Source organism: Chiloscyllium plagiosum, unplaced genomic scaffold (genome assembly GCF_037043375.1).
Source record: "Chiloscyllium plagiosum isolate Xiang-an unplaced genomic scaffold, Cpla_swu_hap1 HiC_scaffold_20, whole genome shotgun sequence".
Taxonomy (NCBI): Eukaryota; Metazoa; Chordata; class Chondrichthyes; order Orectolobiformes; family Hemiscylliidae; genus Chiloscyllium; species Chiloscyllium plagiosum.
The window spans coordinates 56,184,445-56,206,649 of NW_028270158.1; the positions used below are offsets into that span (position 1 = coordinate 56,184,445).

General features: G+C 39.3%; 1 protein-coding gene across 4 annotated transcripts in view; it reads right to left on the reverse strand.

Annotated features, from left to right (window-relative positions):
- traf7 (TNF receptor-associated factor 7) overlaps positions 1–22,205 on the reverse strand; it is a 67,110-nt gene that overhangs the window by 17,597 nt on the left and 27,308 nt on the right. For 3 of the 4 annotated variants that reach the window (XM_043711204.2, XM_043711205.2, XM_043711202.2), the window contains exons 2-9: positions 12,700–12,821; positions 11,574–11,631; positions 9,006–9,097; positions 5,601–5,717; positions 4,964–5,056; positions 3,570–3,603; positions 3,078–3,261; positions 766–900 (exon numbers count right to left, since the gene is read on the reverse strand). In XM_043711204.2, the coding sequence (XP_043567139.1) occupies positions 766–900; positions 3,078–3,261; positions 3,570–3,603; positions 4,964–5,056; positions 5,601–5,717; positions 9,006–9,097; positions 11,574–11,631; positions 12,700–12,780 (794 nt within the window). In that variant the 5' untranslated portion in view covers positions 12,781–12,821. The remainder of the gene's footprint in view (positions 1–765; positions 901–3,077; positions 3,262–3,569; positions 3,604–4,963; positions 5,057–5,600; positions 5,718–9,005; positions 9,098–11,573; positions 11,632–12,699; positions 12,822–22,205) is intronic. The other variant, XM_087997971.1, reaches the window with a different exon arrangement.

The window sequence follows — 22,205 nt, forward strand, 5'->3', positions numbered from 1 at the left end:
CATTCCCTTGCCATATTGTTCTGCCTATGTGCATCACCTCTGACTTACCAAGATTGAATTCCATTTGCCCAACTGACCAGTCTATCTACACTCTCCAGTAATCTAAAGCTATCCTCCTCACTATTTACCACCCCACTAATTTTCGTATCATCTATGAACTTACTGATCAAACCTCTCACATTAAAGTCGAACCACAAACATCAAGGACCCCAACACTGATTGCTGAAAACCACTGGACACAAGTCACAAAAACATCTGACCATCATACTCAACCTAGCCACTCAGGCAATTCTGGATACGGTTCACAAAATTTCCTTGGAAATTCCTTACTTTTACTATCAGTGCTTTATGCAGCTCCTTACCAAAAGCCTTGCTGAATTCCAAGTAGACTATACTGAATGCAGTGCCCTCATCTATACACCTGGTTATCTCCGAAAAATTAAATCAAGATGGTCAGACATGACCCCCCCCCTTAACAAAACCATGCTGACTGCTCTTGATTAATCCATGCCTCTTCAAGTGCAGATTAATCCTGCCCCTCAAAATTGGTTCCAATAGGTTCCCCACCATTGAATTTAGACTGACTGGCCTGAAGTTTTCTGGCTTATCCCTTTATACCTTGAATAATGGTACCACATTGATTGTCCTTTAGAGTTAGTGAATAAAACATTAACCAAGTTTCAGAGAAATGAAACTTCATGTTAGCGGATTAAATCAAAATGAGCAAGTGAAGAGCTGATACTGTGCAGAAGCACTAATACTCACCCATACTTGGAGTGAGGACATTTAATGTGTTCACATTCTTTAAGATGAGCATCAAGGTTCATTTTTAAGAGCGGGGGACAATTTGGATTGTTAGGACAACGAACTGGTCGGTAGTCACAGCTGCCCTCATGGTCTCTGCAGCAAGACAACTCATTCTGATAAGATTATTTAATTCAGGAATCAATTCTGTTGTTATTTGTAGCAAGATTATAAACGAATTTCATAAACAGAACAGTTTACAATTTTTCTATGAAACCTTTAATGAGGAAACGCACATTCAATTTGTATCAGTACATGTACTCTCTGATCTGTATTCCAAATGTAAAAGTAACTCATCACCCTCAACTCTCAGCAGTTACACACACAAGGTTTGCAATTAAAAAGCAGTTATTTCATGTGCTCTACTTCGTTAAGCCTTCATCTATTTCTAAGAACTTTGAATTTAGTTAACAAAAAGGATTTGTCACAAAAACTGAAATTTTGAGATCACATTAGAAAATGCCCCTTCTGCACATACTCCAGCTTCAAGTAGACTATAGTAAAAGCACATGGTATCACTACTGAAATAAGGTTGTGTTTTCAACCAAGACTATTATATTAGACATGGTTCGATTGACCTATCTGATCCACAATAACAATGATTAACAGGCATACTGCACTGAAAATGGGAAGCTGGCACTTCAAATTCAAACAGTCTGCCTCAAGTGCAGGAATCTGACACACTCTGGCAGGCAGAGTTCATTTGTGAAAGTTTGATCAAGCCAATATTACAACTTTGTATTTGTGGGGGTGGGGGGGGGGGAGGTTTGAGGGACTGAGGTAAGAATGCTTGCCCCAAAAATCATTGACCGTAATGAAACAGTAGTGAAGAATTATGATCTACAAGACAGAGAGAAAAGGAAGAGAGAAAACGGAAACTTGTATTTGTTTAGTGCCTTTCCTGATTTCAAAATCTCCCAAAACATTTCACAAAGAGAAGGATGGTGAAACAGCCACTGCTGTTACTTGCGAGCACTGCAGCCAGTTTGCACAAAAGTAACATGCAGAAACAATCAAGATGAATGACGGCAGAAAATGCTGGAATAACTCAGATCTGATAGCATCTGTGGAGACAGAAACAGTTGACATTTTGAGTCGAAAAGCTCCTCTTTATAGCTGATGCTAAGTTTTGCAAGCATTTTCTGCATCCGCAGTCTTTTTTAAGTAAAATTAATATTCAATTCATTTATGTGGGAGATGGCCTTGCTCTTTCTCAATAATATGACATTGAATTATTTACATTAATTGCCTCAAACTTTGTTCTTTATTTAAAGTAGAGAATCTTCAACAAAACAGCAAGCCCTCAGTACTGCAATGAAGCTATAGCATGGGTTACATGGTAAACTTTAGTACTAAGGTTTGACCCCAGGTTTACCAGTGCAATGAGACAAAACTCAAGCAACCACTTGAAAAATATGACAAACACCTTGCACACTAAATTATTCTGGGAGGATATTCGCAAATATGTTTAATATAACCTACATGGCTAGAAATCAAAAGCAGTATAATGTATGTTTAGTTTAAAAATGCACCTTAGATCAAGATAGATCCATTACCTTAATGTTTAAACCTGTTTGATAGGAATCAAAGTTCTTCAGTTAATTATAGCCTTCAAACACTTGATCCCAAGACCCTACTGTGTGTACAAAAGATATGGGAATATTGTTTACAGCCACAGCTGGATAGGAATTACTGCTTTTGTTTGCATAGTTGATTTCTTATTCTCAAATAATATGTTGTACAATTTTAAAGTTTAATCAAGTTTGAGGTTAATTTTTAATGCAGATTAATGTACATTGAGCAGCCAATTGAAACACGTTATTACTTTGTCTAATTTACTAACATTCAATAGCTACTAACATGCAATGTCTTTTGTATTAAAAACATGATCCACTGTCCGCCAGAGTCAGCTTTATCTGAAGAACCAGATAGTGACCTTCAAGAGATGTGAATAATGTCTAGGGACAGTGACAGTAAAACAGGAAGTCATGTATGCCAAGCTTTTCAACTAAAGAATGAGACTGCTTGCTGTGCGCAAGGATGCTGTCTCCCAAGAAGGATAATTTCAAACATTGGAAAACATTTTCTCATAAATTAGTGCAATGAGTACAATCAACATATGCTTTAGATTGAGTGTTTTGGTTCTGACAGGATATTTGCCCAGTTTTTAAAAAAATCGTAAAAACTGCAAATTGCAGAGCTTTGCTGAAAAGTGATTTGTTAAATTAGCTGAGTGATTATACACATTTATTTTTTAAAGAAGTTCAACTTACTTTCTACCACTCAATTTAACAGTGAAGGGACATCCACGTGGGTCAACTTCAAAGGCCCCTGGTTTTCCATTTGAACCTGGCCGGCAGCCATATTTACAATGGACAAACAACTCTCCAATCTGCTCAGCCACAGCTATGTTATTAACTACAACTGTCAGCTTTGCATTGTCAACAGGGCACTTTTCTGAAAGCACAAAAAAAAGTAGTTAAAAGGAAGCAAAAATATTCAAGACAGTGGTGCTCTGCAGTATGTTTCATTTATTCTCTGCAAAACAAAATGTTGCAACTTATGACGATCAAACTATAAACTGCTGTGACAGGTCTTTGTGAATGTAGTTTTTTAAAAAATGCTCATAGGTGGCTTAAAACATTACATTTTCTCACTGAACTGTCTTGAGTACACAATGTTACATTGATTACAGAACAATCCCTGTGAAAGGTGTGCAGTTAGTGAAAGATATAGTAGTTTGGTACAGAAAAGCTGACACTTACCAGATGTTAAGGCGCACCTTCTACAAAATGTGTGCTATTTTAAAGAAAAAGAAACACTGGTGTTACCAAGTGCCATTTTAATCATTGCAAGAAAGATTCACAAGAATTGGAAGCTGTGTTTCAAACTGGTTCATTCCAGCAGCATGTTTAATGTACTAAGTTGATATATTACAAGGGTTTCCTTCCTGACCCAACTGAAAAGAAACAAAAAGTGCTAACTCTGCACAGGGTGATCCCCTCCCCCCAGCCAAACATCCATGATTCACCCAAATTACAGTAAAAGCTATGACTAATTTACAAAGTCGTGCAAAACATGCAACTTATTCCTCAGTACCAGCTACTGACATGGGACTGCAAGCTTCATTTTGATGATATTTAACTACCTCCCCATCCTAATTCCTGCAGCTGCACGGTATGTTGAAAACACTTGTCAAACCTGGATATCGTGTCCAGCATGCTTACTTCCTGAAGGGATTTTCCATGCTAACAAGGAAAATTCAGTTTCCTGAGTGAGAGCTTTAATATTATGCAGCTAACAAGGACACCATTCTGTAAATGATATCTCCAAAAAAACTAGCGGACTGGTAACAAAGCAATATTATATACTAAAGTTGAACCCAAATATGATTATTGTTAAATGCCATACCAAAAACATCATTATCTTTATTTATTGGAATTATCTTTTGTTTGAAGCTAGCTGAAGTTCATGGACACATACAAAAACCAAACACTGAATAACTTCTTTACTCCACACAAAAAGTAACTAATTACAATCGGAATCGCATTGAATATTAACCACAAGAAATAAAAATTATATGCCAGGAATCAAAAAGATTAACACGATTCACATTAAGATTTTGGAGAAGATTTGTAACTCAGGTTGTTGGTTTGATTACTGAACAGGTGAGAACAAACCCACCAGCTTAGCGAGCAAACTGACAACGTGATACACATTGTTAAAAAGGGAAAGGAATGCAGTACAACCTAAGTGCACTATTTTTACATTGCAGTCATTTAATGAGTACCCATTCTCTGGGAAAACTCCCCAGCAAAAAGCACTAAGCAGCAATTCCGGCCATCACTCCAGATGAACTCTTGGTTCTTGAAGATGCCAGAGACTCAAGTCAGACAGCTATTTCTGCCACACTCATCTTTAGCAAGAGTGCAAGGTATGGTCAATTAAAATACTGCAGTGCTTCGATTGATCTACAAAAGCTGTGGACTTTTCTCATTGAAAGAATATGACATGAAATTTCTTACCATTTTACTATCCTGCAAAAATGCTACTATCTTGCAAGGGATCGTTACTGCTGGAAATGCATCAACAATTCATTAATGCATTCCAAACTTTAAGACAAAAAGTATATAATAAAATTCAGAATTATAATGCCTACTCCACATGTTGTGATGACAGGATCCTTGAACACACTGCAACAAAGTTGGCAGCATAACTTCACCGAAGGCTGTTCTGCAAAAACCAATGGTTCCTGGAATAAACATTAGATTATTATTTATGGTATGGACACCAAAAGTCAAACCAAAGTGACATGCTGACAATTTAAAATTATGATTTACTTCACAGAGAATGCAAATTAGCTTGCTTTTAAGTTTCAGTTTATTTAACAAGCTATTAATTGAGTTTGACTTTATCTTCCTCACTTCGTTTTCATTAAAAAATTTCTAAATAAAATCTTAAAAATAAATAGCAAGATAAGTGGCAGTTTTGGAGGACTCAGCAAAGGAAACTTTTCTGTCATTTCAGCAATTTTGTTAGTTGATCACCAGACTAAGTCAATTGTTATGTTTCTAGTTCTAGACAAAAGTCTGAAGCATTTTAGTGGTAGCTTGATTTTTGTATCTCTTGACTGGATTTAGTTACATTTATATTTAAATCATAAAGCGATAAAAATGCACAGAAGAAAATGTTATGGATGCGGAATTCTAAGCTCTTGCCTGTTTTAAGTATAACTAAATCTCATTTTAACGGCCCTCCCTTCCCCAAACAATTCCCAAGACTGACAATTCACACACCTGCTCATCTTCCTCTTCGTGCAGAGAAAATGTAGATCGTAGGGACATACTGGATTCTGAGTGTAGAGACCTAACAGATATCGCTGAGTCTGACCGACGTGGAGTACTGATAGGAGGCTGCAAAAAGGCATCACTATTGTTTGCATTTCATACACTATACACAAACAGGATTTATTTTCTACTTATATAACTCTGATCATTATCATTTACACCATTTAATACTTTTGTTTATTTTAAGTGCAGGTTCAAAATAGAAATAGTCAGAATTAAACTGAACACTTTCTATACAAATCATTAACAAACAATTTAACAATACAGCTAATGTGTTGAATACATTTTGAGTTGGTCTAACAAATTCAGCATTAAATCCCATTTCAACGCAACATTCAGTGAGTAACAATATATAATATTTCACAGGTCCAAAAGGAGCGAAAACAATAAACTATTCCACAGTTCCATTTACCTAACTATTTATAAAACGTAGCCATGATACCACAGGATTCAAGTGCTGGGAAAAGCACATCGAAGACCAACTCGTTGTAATGGCACAAAAGCAGTCAGCCATAAAGGTAACTCAAACACAAGATAAATAAAACCTAGTATCTTATACTTCACTTCAAACAAGAAAATACACAAGAAATTACCTTGGGACTTCAGTTAAAATAGCTGTATCTCCAAATTCTAATAACTTCGTAAAGACATTTGCTGGGCTAACTACGACAACATTAGCACTCAGCAGCAGCACTTGTCCTAATCACTGCAACCTTTCTATCCCAGCAAATCTGGTGATTTCCTGCTATTCAATTAACATGAGTCGCACTTTGCTGTTTCCTGCACTGGGGGCCTAACCAAGGGCAATAAAATATGCCATTGACATATTTTGCACAGACAACTTAAAAATTTGCATTTAGCTTTCAGAAACAGTTCAGGAAGGTACTTAGAACAAGCAAGGCAAGTTCTGGTAAAAAAAAAGTTAACTTATTATCATTCAAATTTACACTATGTCGTTGATCTAATCTAAAGTTGAATATAGAATGGTAGGTAAAGAGAAAAATTCAGCAGGTCTTCATTTATTTAAAAGTATGATGAGTTGCAGGGTCCACTCTAAGTTTCATGCTACTTAATTAGGAGTTGCACCGAGAACACAGCTTTCCAACAAACTTAGGGACACAAAGTATAACCCAAACGGAGCTGTTAAAATGTTAATAGCTCAATCCTATATATAATGTCCCATTTCTCTGAAAACGCTCAGATATGGAGCAACCATTTCCTGAGGTGAAAAACATGGATATTTGCCAAATTCCACTCTCCCAGTGACTACTTCTTTCAACAGCACCTATTCCAATAATATTTACAAACGGTAAGCCTGTAAATCTGTAACAAGGCTTAGAAAATTAGATTTGGATTCCTGACATATTTGATACATTTAATATAGCAATTGTTCAAAGTTCACAAGAATGCAGTCATCATCACAGAGTTAGCAAACAAAGTGGAACTGTTTAAACAAAAATAGAAGATAAATAGACCCTCAAAAATAAGACACTTATGGACTTTCCTCAATTGTGGGGGAGAATTTTGGAAAGCTATGAGAGGAGATCAAAGGATCATATGAAAAGGTACAGTGTGATGAGAGAAAGGCAATATGAATTCGGAAAAGCCAGGTTATTGCTGGCTAATTTTAGTTATGCTTGGAGGAGCTTACGGATCATGCGGGTGACAAAGCAGGTACTATCCATCTGCATTTGATGAAAACAGTTGATACTAGTCTTCATGATAGACTGATTCCTGGGATGGCAGGACTGACATGAAAAGAGACTAGATCAGTTAGGATTATATTCACTGGAGGTCAGAAGAATAAGGGGGGGGGAATCTCATAGAAGCCTATAAAATTCTAACAGTGCAACACAGAAAAATGCAGGAAACATGTTCCTGATGACAAGGCAGTCCAGTACAAGGGGTCACCCTCTAAAGGATAAGGGGTAGGCCATTTAGGACCAAAGTGAGGAAAATATTCTTGTCCTAGAGAATAATAGGTCTATGGAATTCTCTGTCACAGAAAACAGTGGAGGCCAAGATGTTGAATGTTTTCAAGGAGACAGTTATGGTTCTTAGGGCTAAAGGGATTGAATGGTATGGGGTGAAAGCAGAAACAGGGTTCTAAATAGATGACAAGCCATGGTCATATTGAGTTGCAGAGCAGGCTCAAAAAGTCAAATGACCTACTCCTGATCCTATGTTTTAATGTTTTACTTGGTGCATGACCATAGAACATGTAAAATAATGAAGTGGACTGATGTGTGCCTGAGATGATGTCAAAAAGTGTCAGAGTACAAGCAGTAGAGTCCCATAGAGTTGCCATTGGAGCAATCATGGATTTAAATGTTTATTAATTATTTAGAAGCAAGAATATTGCTCAAGATGTTCAAGTTAAATAATTCTAACCTTGATATAGTGCGATCACCAGAAAGATACGGGCATGCAAGGTCACTGGACAGAGAGTGAGGTGGCTGATACAACCCAATAGGAGCAAACATAATGTCATGAGATTAAGTAGAGGTGAGATTAAGTAGGTTATACCTTTAATGGGATTTACATGACGTCATAGTAGGAAAAGCACTTTTGGAAAGTTCGGTGGAAAGGTCATTAAAACTCAGTTCAAAATATACAGCGAAAAAACAAACACGACAAGGAAAGAAAACAAAACATTGGTATACACAGCTAAGGTTGTGACTTTGAAGTTTAAAATTGTGCCTGATCCTGATGAGGCAGCTGGAATGTTGGATCATGGTTAGCTGTATTACCCAAAAGGACACAGAAATAGAAGAAACAACACAGTGGGCTAGGAGGCTAATTCTTAAACATAAAGAACCAAGTTATTAGTTTTTTTTAGATTAGATTAGATTACATTACAGTGTGGAAACAGGCCCTTCGGCTCAACAGGTCCACACCGACCCGCCGAAGCGCAACCCGCCCATACCCCTACATTTACCCATTACCTAACACTACGGGCAATTTAGCATGGCCAATTCACCTGACCTGCACATCTTTGGATTGTGGGAGGAAACCGGAGCACCCGGAGGAAACCCATGCAGACACGGGGAGAATGTGCAAACTCCACACAATTAGTCGCCTGAGTCGGGAATTGAACCCGGGTCTCAGGCGCTGTGAGGCAGCAGTGCTAACCACTGTGCCACCGTGCCGCCCACTATTAGGAATATTTCTGCACTCGTGAGTCATTACTATCCAGAGAACAGGGGGAGCTTCAGAGGAGGTCTGTAACATTTACAGGAGGCTAGAGAACTTGGAGCCTTTGGAGTTTTTCCAACTGAGTACAGGATTTGAGGACATGGTGGTAGAGTTCAATACTAAAGATGTTGAAAGAAACTGTGGCTGCAAAGTACCTACCATTACATCATCCTCATCCCTTGGTGAATAGGTCAAGGTGCTGGACGATGACGGGGTCCGTCGATGCTGCTTGAAGGTATTCGTCCCATCAGCTGTACATCAACAGAATAAAATTATCCCTCCTTCATTTAAAATTGTCTAAAAGTGGCACTTCTATATTCCACATTAACAAAGTGTCTTTTTATTGTGTTTTCTCACAGTAGAAAATCTTAATACTTTTAATGCATCAACTTGTACTTGGTCAAGCATTTTATTACTCGTCAAGTTATATATTGGTTATGGCCAATCACAGAAAAATCTAGCATTTCAAATGCTGGTTGCTGAATAATGAGAAATACTTCCGAGGTACTGCAACTGAAGTCACTACTGCAGCCAGTGCCTATCACAGTTTGGAAGCCCTGACCAGAACTCTGCAAGCCAACTTGCTAATGTTCATTTAAACAGTTTTCTCCAAGCTACTTGAAAACTGCCATGTCCAGATTAACAGACCTGTTCAAACTTTGTATGTAACAGTGCAAAAATGCAATCTACTCCTTTCCAATACTGCAGGAAGCCAGCCAAGCAATACAGCAGGACATGAAGCACAAATAAAGATGATGACGATGGTGATAGGGAGGCAAAAGGAAGAGATAAGAAATAATAATGGAGGAAAGGCAAGACAGAAACACACTGAAAGAAGCGTGAAAATACAGGAATGGTGGAGAGGAAAGAAAGGGAGAGGAAAATGTTGTAGGAAGGAAAGGAAAAAGGAAACAGATTGAGAAAAAGGTGAATGTAAATGGTGGGATAAGAAAACAACTAGAAAGTGGGGGAATTGCATGATATTTCATGCATTCCCCATTGCCATTTGCCTTAGCTAAAGGAACGTATAGATTCTTTCTCTCTCAAGTTAATACGGTTTTTAATTTCAAAAATATATTTGATTCACAAATTATTATAAAAATACAAGACTTTGCAAAAAATACAATGAACTTTGATATTCCTAGTTACAATCTGAATCCAGTTGCAACAAAAAGGCATTTTATAATCATGAAAGGAAATCTTTTACATTCCTTTAAGGCAAATGAGGAGGTCTCAGATCTTATTAGACCCCCGCTATACTTCAGCCGAAAGATCTTAGACTGTGGTCTTTCCCCACTGCACCTAGTTAGCAGTTGCACTAAGCTTTATGGTGTCCCTCAGCACATAGCCCTGGACCGTAGAATGTGCCAGTCAAGATCAACTCTTTGCACAGGAAGAGCAATAAGTTTCAGACAAACCAAACAGCGTCCTTCTCTGAATTGATGGTCCTTCAGGTTTGGTCAATGTTTGTCTCTGTGTGGATCTTGGTGAACAGCCCGTATTGCGCCAAGTCCTGCGTCACAGAGCTGCTGGGTCAAACCTCAACAAAAATCATTGCATCTCTCTACAGACCTTTGCACAGGCACATTCCTGATAGTTTCACTAAAAATGTCAAGGCCGGAGTAACTATTATTTGTTGGTTTATGGTTTGGCATAAACATAACACACTTCATATATATGGACCTAGCATGCCTGAAAATTAATGTGTGATTAAAGTTGCATGTCACAGCAATATTTCTATTTTTCTCATGTGGTACACCAGGCCAGGGCTGCCTCAGTTTTGTTTCTCCTTCAAATCTATCACAGAGGATCATTATCATAATGATAAAATCATTTCCTGTCAGTACTTCATCAAAATTAACTGCTAGACAAATATTTCATTACTTGTAATCAAATAAAATGTGCCAACAGCAAATTTTGTACTCAAGGGTATTCTAATGGTGACTTACTTTAGCGTCCTGACTAACTTTAGATTTTAATATGTCCATACAGTGCAATCTTGTCATTAGAGGCTGACATACTAAGCAATGAATTAATAATAAATTAACAGCTGTGCATTTATTTAGACTGCTTTGACTGCACATTACTTCATTTTGCTATAGACCAATCCGCAACATATGGTAACATTTAGAATCAGTAGTAAATGAACCAAGAAAGTGCTGTGGAATTATACATTTTACTCTTTAAAACTTCAAAACACACAAAAAAAACCTATTGTAGACTGCAGCTGACTAGCTCAGAAGCTAATTCAACACAGATAGAATCACAGAATCATGGAAACAAGCCATTTGGCCCATCAAGTCCACAGTGACCCTCCAAACAGCATCCCAACAGGATCCAACCCTACTACCCTATCCCTGTTACCCTATATTTCACATGATTAACCCACCAAGCCTATAGACCACTGGACACTATGGGCAATCGAGCACGGCCAATCTACGTAACCTGCACATTTTTGGACTGTGGGAGGAAACCGGAACATCCGGAAGAAACCCACGCAGATATGGGGAGAATGTAGAAACTCCATGCAGACAGTCACCTGAAGGTGGAATCGAACCCGGGTCCCTGGCGCTGCGAGGCAGCAGTGCTAACCACTGTGCCTTCTTTTCAGTCTTCTTTTATAGATAGACTACCAAGAATTGGTGGGACTTTCAAACTTATCAGATGGCTAAAGTTTCACTATACTCACTCAATCCTGTGTGGTGTTCAAATAACAGTCATGCTTACCTTTAGTGATGGTTGTAACAGTAGAATACGCTGGACCAAAAGTAGTTTCCATCCTTGTCTGTTTTTGAAGGAAAATAAAAAAGGTTTAAATTCCTGGTCTGGAGAAGAGGATGCAGTGGTAATGCAATCAGCTAAAATTTTGGGTTGACCGGATTTGTATCCAGCTAAGTTCCACCACATTTACAAGCAAGTTCCTCTCCCCTATGTGAGCACCACTAGAAGAGACAGGAGTGGCAGCATGATGGCACTCATTCAAACTCCTGACAGTTGTTTTTGCTGCAGCAATGTAGCACAATTCAATAAAACTAATTTTAATAACGGTTCCTGACTGGCTGATGATCTGTTTCATCACTCCTCTAATTAACAAAATATATAATAAACTAAAAGAAAAGTGTTACATAGTAAAAAGGCTTCTATGCTGTAGCATCTGTATTGGGTAAATTTTCAAGCACACTACTGTAGGAATGGAGGCTTTCTGGGTGAATATCATTAATCTGCTTTTTCTGCTAATATTTTCCACCACCACTTTCTAGACAGGATTGATTCTTTACTGAAGTCAGTCTCCGTGAGTGAGTCTACCAATATAATTTCCCCAGGGTCCATTACCCATACGCATGTCTTGTGTGCACGTCAACAGGTTATCTACTTTGGGGAATGGCAAAACCATTTGCTGTCAACTCTGAACATATTATCATTCAATATCCATTCGTATTTAATAACAGCAACAATGGGAGCCAGAGATGATGATGGCAATAGCAGTACCAATTACTCACCTATATTCACTAGATTACTATAAAATTTTGTTGGCTGTCTTCCAAGTTACAGTCCCCGCTATTTTCCCATTGAAATTCAGACTCCGACACAATGCATTCGGGTAGTATTTGCTTGGTTCCCTTCCCTCTGGCAATTAGTGATTGAAAAGGACTCGAGGGTTGCTAAAACAACAAAAAAGGACAGGCCCTACAGTTCTCCATGCTTTCTGCACATGTTCTGCTATTCAATTTGTGGTTTCAAATTTCAGAAAATGCCATAAAAACTTATTGTTCCAGGGAAATAATGTAGAAATTCTTGGGTTTGCCTCCTAACAGATCAACTCCATCTACTTGGCATGATACATGGCACTTACAATGCTGGTATTGTCTATCACAGGTATGTTCGCGGCACCTCCAGAGAAACGGTTGTAGCGATTGTTCTTGGTTGAGGTCATAATCTAGAACAACACCCAGTCTTCTACTTTAAGTCCATTCCCTAATATTGGGGAAGAAAAATATAAATTATGAACTGCATGTGGTGTGTGTGCACGCATGTGCATATTTTATACTGTATTTGGACAGTGAGAAATTCTTTCAAAACATAGTATCGATCACACATTTTCAGTTTGAGTAGAATATTCTGAAAACAAAACATTAGCCAGAGATCACAGAAAACAATGTTGGAACATTATATACTTGTTTAAAAAAAATGGAAAATTGTACAGTGGAAGAACTCTAAATTTTAACTTATTTCCACAATCAAACTCTGAATTGTGCTCTCCATCACAGAATAGCTGAAAGGTGTTACATGTTGATAAAGCTTTTTCTCTTTCAGTCTTCGTGACAAACAAGAAAAAATAAACTGCGAGGCTCAAAGTACATTCTGCCGATCGTACAAAGTGCAATGTCACGTACGAATTGCAATGCCTATACAATACTAAGTATATATGCTATAAATCCCAGTGACTGACGACTCAAATCAAAGATGTTTCTTTCATTGTTTGAAATAGGCAGACTAGGTTCAACCAGGTCATTGTTCAAAACCGAAAACTCATTTCATAGGATTCTTCAATCGAGCAGCAATTGCTGAGCAATCTTTAATGGCGCTTACAGCTACACTAACAACCAATTGAAGATAGTCAAGCTCATAACATGGTTCATTTATGCTTGCCAGAGGGGAATACAGGAATTACAACCAGAAGTAGGCCACTCAATCCCTCGAGCCTGCTCCTTCACTCAATAAAGGTTATGGCTGATGTGATTTGAACTTAACTTTGCACTCGGGCCTACATCTGATAACCTTCCTCACCCCATCCTGCCTTAAAAATATTCTAAGACTCTGTCTTTAAAAGGTAGTGGAAGCAGAGTTCCAAAGACTCTCAACTGAGAAATCATTTTGCCTCATCTGTTTTAAATGGGCAGTGGGCATTCACTCTCAGAGACCAGTTCCCTGCGAACAAAAGAAAATGTTCAGTCTTTGCAACTTTTTTGAATTACCCAGAAGGTGGGGAGCCTATGGTTCCCTGGTGTTTTCTCCTCGGCAACACATCAAAAGACAATGAGATATTGGAACAGATCATTCAGCCCATCGAGACTGCTCTACAATCCAATCACGGCTGATATGTTTCTCAACCCCATTCTCCTGCCTTCTCTCCCTAACTTTTAATCCCCTTACTAATCAAGAATCTATCTATCCATTCTGTCTTAAATATACTCAATGGCTTGCCCTCCACAGCTCTCTGCAGCAATGAATTCTACAGATTCACCACCCTCTGGCTGAAGAAATTCCTCCTCAGCTCAGTTCTAAAGGGTCATCCCTTCACAATGTGACTATACCCTCCACTTCTCCTACTAGTAGAAACATCTTCTTCACGTTTCAATCAGATCTCTCCTCATCCATTGAGTACAGATCCAGAGTTCTCAACTGCTGCGCATATGACATGCCCTTTATCCCCAGGTTTATTCTTGTAAATTTCCTCTATATTTGCTCCAAAGCCAGCATAACCGTTCTTAAGGTTTGGGGCCCAAAACTGCTTATAAGGTTCCAAATGTAGTCTGAGCCTCAACAGTAAATCCCTAGCCTTGTATTCTAGTCCTCCCGAAATGAATGCTTAACATGCAACTGCCTTCCTAAATGTCAACTGAACCTACACTGAATTAGAATCCTGAATTAGAATTCCTAAATCCCTTTGTGCTTTCCCCATTTAGAAAATAATTTACACTTCAATTCTTCCTACCAAAGTGCATAACGTCACACTTTCCCACATTGTATTCCATATGCCACCTTTTTGCCCACTCTCCTAGACTGTCCAAATCCATCTGCAGCCTCCCTCCCTTCTCAACACTACCTGTCCATCAACCTATTTTTCTGTCATCTGAAGATGCAGCAACAATGCCCTCAGTTCCTTCATCCAGATCATTAATGAATGTATCAGTGTTGACTTTACAGTCAATTAGCAATTAATTCTCCCAAAGTATAAATTGAGATCATTTGAAATTTGGCATTTTTGATTTGTCTTGAGGAGTATTAGCAACAACTTTTTCAGAAACATATAAGAGTTAGTCTGTACCAATCCCAGGCCTATTGCCTAGTATCATAACATGGTATCAGCTCTGCATCAATAGATCTACAGGCAGACAGAGCAATGTTACACAGAACTCTTAATGTAAATCAGAGGGAGTACTGCAGAGTTCATCCATGTCACTTCCTGATGGATTAGGTGAAGAAGCTTTTACATAGAACATATGGTCTGCTGAAACACATATAGCATTAATCCAAAAAAAAGAATTAACTTCATTTAGTATGAAATTTTTCAGCAGGATAAAGTAAAATCAAGTAGGATGTAATGATAGTGTTGGTCTACAACTATTTGCTCCAAGCTTATGCTGGAGCTTAGAGCTGCAGCCACCATGTGAAATGCTGAACGTAACTGGAATCTGGAACTTTGCCAAGGTCACGAACCTGTATTAGTCCCCAAGGACTAATCAAGAAGGTAAAATGCAAAGAATAGTATTATAGTCAGGAGTTAGGTTTGATAGAAATACAGAAACAGAAAGGTGTACAATATAGCAGATAGTTATAGTCTGTGCTGGTTGAGAAAGGAAACATCCAGGCTAATTTCATTTTCCAGCTTTATCTGAGACCTTATAGTTTAAAATATTTCAAGTTACTTCCAAGTATTGCTTAAATGAGCCTCACCCCCATGAGCAACCAATAAAGGCCAAAAGATTTTATTTATCATAGAATCATAACAGTGTGGAAGCAGCCTATTCAGCCGATCGAGTTCACACTGGCCCTCCAAATACCAACCCACCCAAACCCACCTTCCTACTCTATCCCTGTAACCCAGCATTTCCCATGGCTAATCCATCTAGCCTGCACACCCCTGGACACTACAGGCATTTTAAGCATGGCCAATCTACCTAACTGCCCATCTTTGAACTGTGGAGAACCCAGTGGAAACCCACACAAACACAGGAAGACCATGCAAACTCTACACAGTCACCCAATGGATGATTTGAACCCAGGTCCCTGAGGTTGTGAGGCAGCAGTACTAACCACTGAGCCACTCTGGCACCACTTGATTTCTTTTTTAAGGTCCTAACTACAATTATTTGGAAAAAAACAAGTTTCATAATTTATTTACATCTGTTCTAGCCATATTTGCTAGAGAATGTCTGCTTTTCATTAGCTGAAATCAAACACTGGATTTCCCAGAAATATCCCTACATTCCTTACCATCTGCAATCTGCAGAGGAAATAATGCAGTCCAGATTAGTTTCCCCAAAGTGGCCTACTGTTTACAGGATTCAAAAGTAGCATGTTATAAGAGAAATCTTTTTATTGCATTTTCTGCTCTTCAATTTGACTAAAAAAACTATTTGCATATCAACACCAACTTTACTTAGATTACTTACAGTGTGGAAACAGGCCCTTCGGCCCAACAAGTCCACACTGACCTGCCGAAGCGCTTTAGAGCTAACAAAAACCGAAGTACCTTTAATACATCTTCTAAACTCCAATCAATTTCAGAGGAGTCGATTAAAAAAAAAAATTTCTGGTCAAATCGAAAGAATTATGGATATCACTGGACCATTATCGAGAAACACAAGGTTTTCCCCTGATAGTTCAACTGAGTGGTAAGTGGTTGAACACTACAAATTCAGAAAGAAACATTTGCAATACCTGGTCTGTGCTAATATTCTTATCTGGTGAGTCTAACACCTAGAACACCCACATTAACACAGTGGTTATAAGCAAAGGATAAATGGGGAGAGTGCTATGACACCGGTTCACCCCTTGAGCCACTAAAACATCTCCATCATCTGAAAGACTAAAATCATGGCAAGGGGTGAAGCTCAGCTGGCCACAACAGCCAAGATGTCGATGACCTCAGAGCTATACCGAAACCTGGTCTCAAAATGTCTCCACACGTGGATAACTTAGTGAGGCTCACAAGATGGCAACCAAATACAGGTTATCGTCAAGAATATTTAACAAAAATTCAACTGGTAAAGTCCTGTGTAAATTGGAATCATTTCATGCTTGCAATTTACATTTGATAAAAATTACCATTTCATGGAATAAGCTGCCAGTGGAAGTGGGAGAGATGGGTACAATTACAAGATGGAAAAGATATTTGGGCAGATACATGCATAGAGTTATAGAGATGTACAGCATGGAAACAGACCCTTCGGTCTAACCTTTCCATGCCGACCAGATATCCCAACCCAATCTAGTCCCACCTGCCAGCACCCGGACCATATCCCTCCAAACCCTTCCTATTCATATACCCATCCAGATGCCTTTTAAATGTTGCAATTGTACCAGCCTCCACCACTTCCTCTGGCAGCTCATTCCATACACATACCACCTGTGTGTGAAAAAGGTGCGCCGTAGGTCTCCTTTATAGTTTTCCCCTCTCACCCTAAACCTATGCCCTCTAGTTCTGGACTCCCTTGACCCCAGGGATAGGAAAGGCTTATTGGGATATGGAGTAAATGCAGGGACATGGGAGCATTTAGTTTGGGATACCAGGTTAGCCTGGAGGATTTATACTGCAAGCAATTCAAGAAAGAGCCCTGCTTAAAATTAGTCCCTTGTGGTTTGGCTGGAAGTTGCAGTCACTTATCGTCATGAAAGTTGGTGGCATCAGCTGTGCCTCCAACAGCAGCATGACCATGCAGTATCAACTCATTCAGTCCCAGCATTCAAGGCAGAGGGGTCAAAAGAACAGCTGCCACACGGGCGAGGGAATTTAGTTATCACTATCACTTCCCACCACTGGTGAGGTTGCTGATGCAAAAGCAGATATCAGCTTTGAAGTAGAGTCATACAGTGCAGAAACAAACCCTTTGGTCCAATTTGTCCTTGCCAATCAGGTACCCCAAACTAAACGAGTCCCATTGGCCTGCATCTCATCCATATTCCTCTAAACCTTTCCTACTTCATGTACCTGTCCAAACATCTTTTAAATCTTGCACTGTAGTCGCACCCGTCTCTACCAATGGTAGCTCATTCCAAGAAATGTTTTTTTTCCCCAAATCTGGCTAAGGCCTTCATATTTGCAGATGTACTATAAAACCAACTCACACAGCAGCAAGATAAATGGGCTGATGTGCAAAGTGAACCTGAATACCAGGTGCAGGCCTTTCCTTCCAATCTCCTGCAGCAACATCCATAATATCAATGAATATGCAACTTCCTTCTGAAGGTTACAAATTACTATTCAAATGCATGTAAAGTGAGACACAGTCTTCTGTGCAAAGGCTGCAATGCAGTCACATGTTACAACATCAGTTAGTAATTGAAACAATGTGCGTTTACTAAGTATGCTTTCAAACATCCTTGTGCTTTTTGCAGAATTTTATTTCATTATCTGGGAGCTGGGGAAGAGAGAGGGGTACTATGGAACACAGACACAAACAGCTGGAATGTACTTAGCTATCTGAATAATAAAAGATAAATACACTTGGGGGATGAGAAGTCAATCATGACCCTATTCCTGAACACAATAAAGAACGGAGGACGCTGAAGATCTGAAACAGAAATGACTGGGAGAAACTCAGCAGGTCTGGCAGCATGCGTGGAGAGAAAGGAGAATTAACTTTTCAAGTCCAGTGACCCTTCTTTAGAAGTCCTTATGCTTGCCCTGTTTTAATTGCAGTTAGGATGAGATGTGAGAGGTTTCACTTAACAACTGTAGCTTGACCCAGTTCAAAACAGCAAACCGGTACCAAAATCAAACTGACCTCTATCCTTACAATTCAATACTGCAGGTATGACTTGCTCTTGACAAACAGAATGCATTCATTTACAGTACTACTGAATGCCCCTAAATTACCAAAACAAAAGTTAACACTTTGTTAAGATGCCAAGATAAACTGAGTAAATTCAAAGTAGTAATATTAATGTCCTTGAATTTACAATTTTGGTTTATAAAGCTATGAGACAGCCCCAGTAGAACGGATTTCTTTACCCAAGGAAGGTTCGCCAGACTGATTCTAGGATGATTTGGAGATGCTGGTGTTAGCCTGGGGTGCACAAAGTTAAAAATCACACAACACCAGGTTATAGTCCGACACATTTATTTGGAAGCACTAGCTTTCGGAGCACTGCTCCTTCATTAGGTGATTCTAGGATGGTAGGATTGTTCAGTGAGGAGACAATGAGGACACTGGCTGTATTCTTCACAGCTGAGAAAGGAGAGGAGAGATCTTTTTGACACACAAACTTCTTCCAGGGTGGATGCAGGAAGGTTGTTTCATATGGATAAGGATTGTTGTTGTCCAGATTGAGGGGATGGAACATCTGGTAAGCTGTAGGCCATATAGGACTGAGATGAGGAGGAATTTCTTCAATCGGATGGTGGTGAATCTTTAGAATCCTTTTCCCCACAGGACTGTGAAGGCTTAGTCATGGAGTACGCTCATGACAGAGTTCAATGGATTTCTAGATATTGAAGGTGTCAAAGTCCATGGGGAATAATGCTGGAAAATAGCAGAGCAGGCTGGATAGGCTGAATTACGTCCTCCTGCTCCTGATTCCAACTAAAATGAGCTTAACGATCAAGGGAAAGCATGTATAACTTAAACTTGCATCTAATTAGCAACCATTGTTATGGCACCACACATCAGGATATCACATCTTTAAAATGAAATATTAAGTTACCAGTAATAAATATAAGTACTCATTCCACCAAATGCCCATTAATTAAATGTGACTAATAAAATGGTTCTGTTAACCGTCATGAGGGATAAGTGAAGAGGAGGTAAATGAACAAAGTGGGTAATTCCACCCACCCCTCATCCTCCAAAAGAGCCAATTATACTTGCTAGAAGTGTGCAGAATTTAAAGGTATGGATGATAGATAAAGAAAAAGCTTGTTCCCATTTGTTCATGCTATAAGGACTGGGGGCATAGATTGAAGATTTTGGAAAGAGTTACGGGGGAGGGGTTGGAGAGAGAAGAGAAGAAGGCGGCAGGAAAGATCTTTTGTGGTGAAGACCTTTTCTTGTTTTATGCAATGGGAGGGGATGACCTCGAACCCACTGCTACTACGAATGTAGGAGCGGAGACTGTGAATGATTTCAAAAGGAAACTGGATGAACATTTGATGGAAATAAACCCACATGGCTACAGGGATATAGCAGGGATGGAAAGTGACCTGATCATTTTGGACATGATGGGTCAAATGCTCTCCTTTTGTGTCAGTTTGATTAGAGTCCTAGAGATGTACAGCACGGAAACAGACCCTTCGGTTCAACTTGTCCATGTCGCTTAGATATCCCAACCCAATCTAGTCCCACCTGCCAGCAGCCGGCCCATATCCCTCCCACCCCTTCCTATTCATATACACATCCAAATGCCTCAAATGTTGCAATTGTACCAGCCTCCACCACATCCTCTGGCAGCTCATTCCACAGAAAGTGAGGGCTGCAGATGCTGGAGATCAGAGCTGAAAATGTGTTGCTGGAAAAGCGCAGCAGGTCAGGCAGCATCCAAGGAACAGGAGAATCGATGTTTCGGGCATTCCTGAAGCAGGGCTTATGCCCGAAACGTCGATTCTCCTGTTCCTTGGATGCTGCCTGACCTGCTGCGCTTTTCCAGCAACACATTTTCTGCTCATTCCATACCTGTACCACCCGCTGCATGAAGAGGTTGCCCCTTAGGTCTTTCCTATATCTTTCCCCTCTCACTCTAAACCTATGCCCTCTAGTTCTGAACTCCCCCAAGCCAGGGAAGAGACTTTGTCTATTTATCATATCTATGCCCTTCATGATTTTATAAACTTCTATAACATCATCCCATAACCTTCGATGCTCCAGGGAAAACAGCCCCAGCCTGTTCAGCCTCTCCCTATAGCTCAAATCCTCCAACCCTTGCAACATCCTTGTAAACTTTACTGAACCCTTTCAGATTTCACAACATCTTTCCAATAGGAAGGAGACCAGAACTGCACGCAATATTCCAAAAGTGGCCTAACCAACGTCCTGTACAGCCGCATCATGACCTTCCAGCCCCTATTCACAATACTCTGACAATAAAAGGAAAGCATACCAAATGCCTTCTTCACTGTCCTATCTACCTGCGACTCCACTTTCAAGGAGCTATGAACCTGCACTCCAAGGTCTCTTTGTTCAGCAATACTTCCTTCTTGAGCAGTAAACAAAAGCAAACAGATTACTCAATTTCCTCACACAACGTGATCTGCCATTTCTCTGACTCAAGTGACAGCATTCAAATACAAGTAACATGACAAAGAATGAGGGGAGTGGAGAGTTTGTGGTAATGTCTTAATAAAAGCAAAATCCTGCAGATGCTGGGAATCTCAAATGAAAAATAAAGTGCTCAACAAGATTCAACATTTCACGTCCAAAATGACTCTTCTCCACAACTCAAAGGGGTTGGAAAATTATGTTTTTTTTAAAAAGCTGCGGACAGAAAGACAGAAGGAACAGGCAGTTAGGGTGCTCACAGCTCAAGATAAAAAGGTTGCTAATGGAGGTGAGGGGAAGATGCAGCCTGACATGGAGAGTCTCCAGCATTTTGTTTTTATTTCAGATTTCCAGCACCTATAGTATTCCACAAATAGATCAACTTAATGGCAGTCTTCGAGTCGGAATATAGGAATAGTAGTAGGCCATTCAGCCTGTTGAATCTGTCCATCACTTGACATGTTCATGACTAATCTTACACTTCAATGACTTTTATTCACCCATCCCTATAACTTGATGCCACTAATAATCAAAAATCTATCAATCACTACCTTAACCAACAAACAAAAAGCTTCCACAGCCCTCTGCTGTAAAGTCCAAAGATTCACAACCCTCTGAGTATAAGAAATTGTCCTCACCTTGGGCAGTAAGTGGCACCTCTCTTATCTTTAAATTATATCATCGGATCTGGACTCCCCAACCCAGGCAAATATCTTACTTGCATTGACCATGTCCACCACTTTTAGTTTTTGTCAATTTTGATGACATTACATCTCATTCTTCTAAACTCTAGAGAATATAGGCTGGGTTTGCTCATTCTCTTTTCTTACAATCGACCCACCATCCTGGGAACACGTCTGGTGATTGATAGAAAACCAAAACTATACACAGTACTCCAAGAGTGGTCTAACCAAGCTCCTGTGCTATTGAAGCAAGACTTTACTACGCCTATACTCAATTATTTGGTTTTCTTTGGTAAGGCAAGGGATATATTGAAGCTGGGGAAAATCTCCAAAATATTTGTCAAAGCAACAAGTAAAAGAATAAATAGCAGACGACATACTTTTAAAAAAAGTATTTCAAAAAAGGACATTGCTGCACCAGTAATACAGCCCTTTAGCATTGCACACTATTAAAAATGATCAAACCCTATTAAATATAC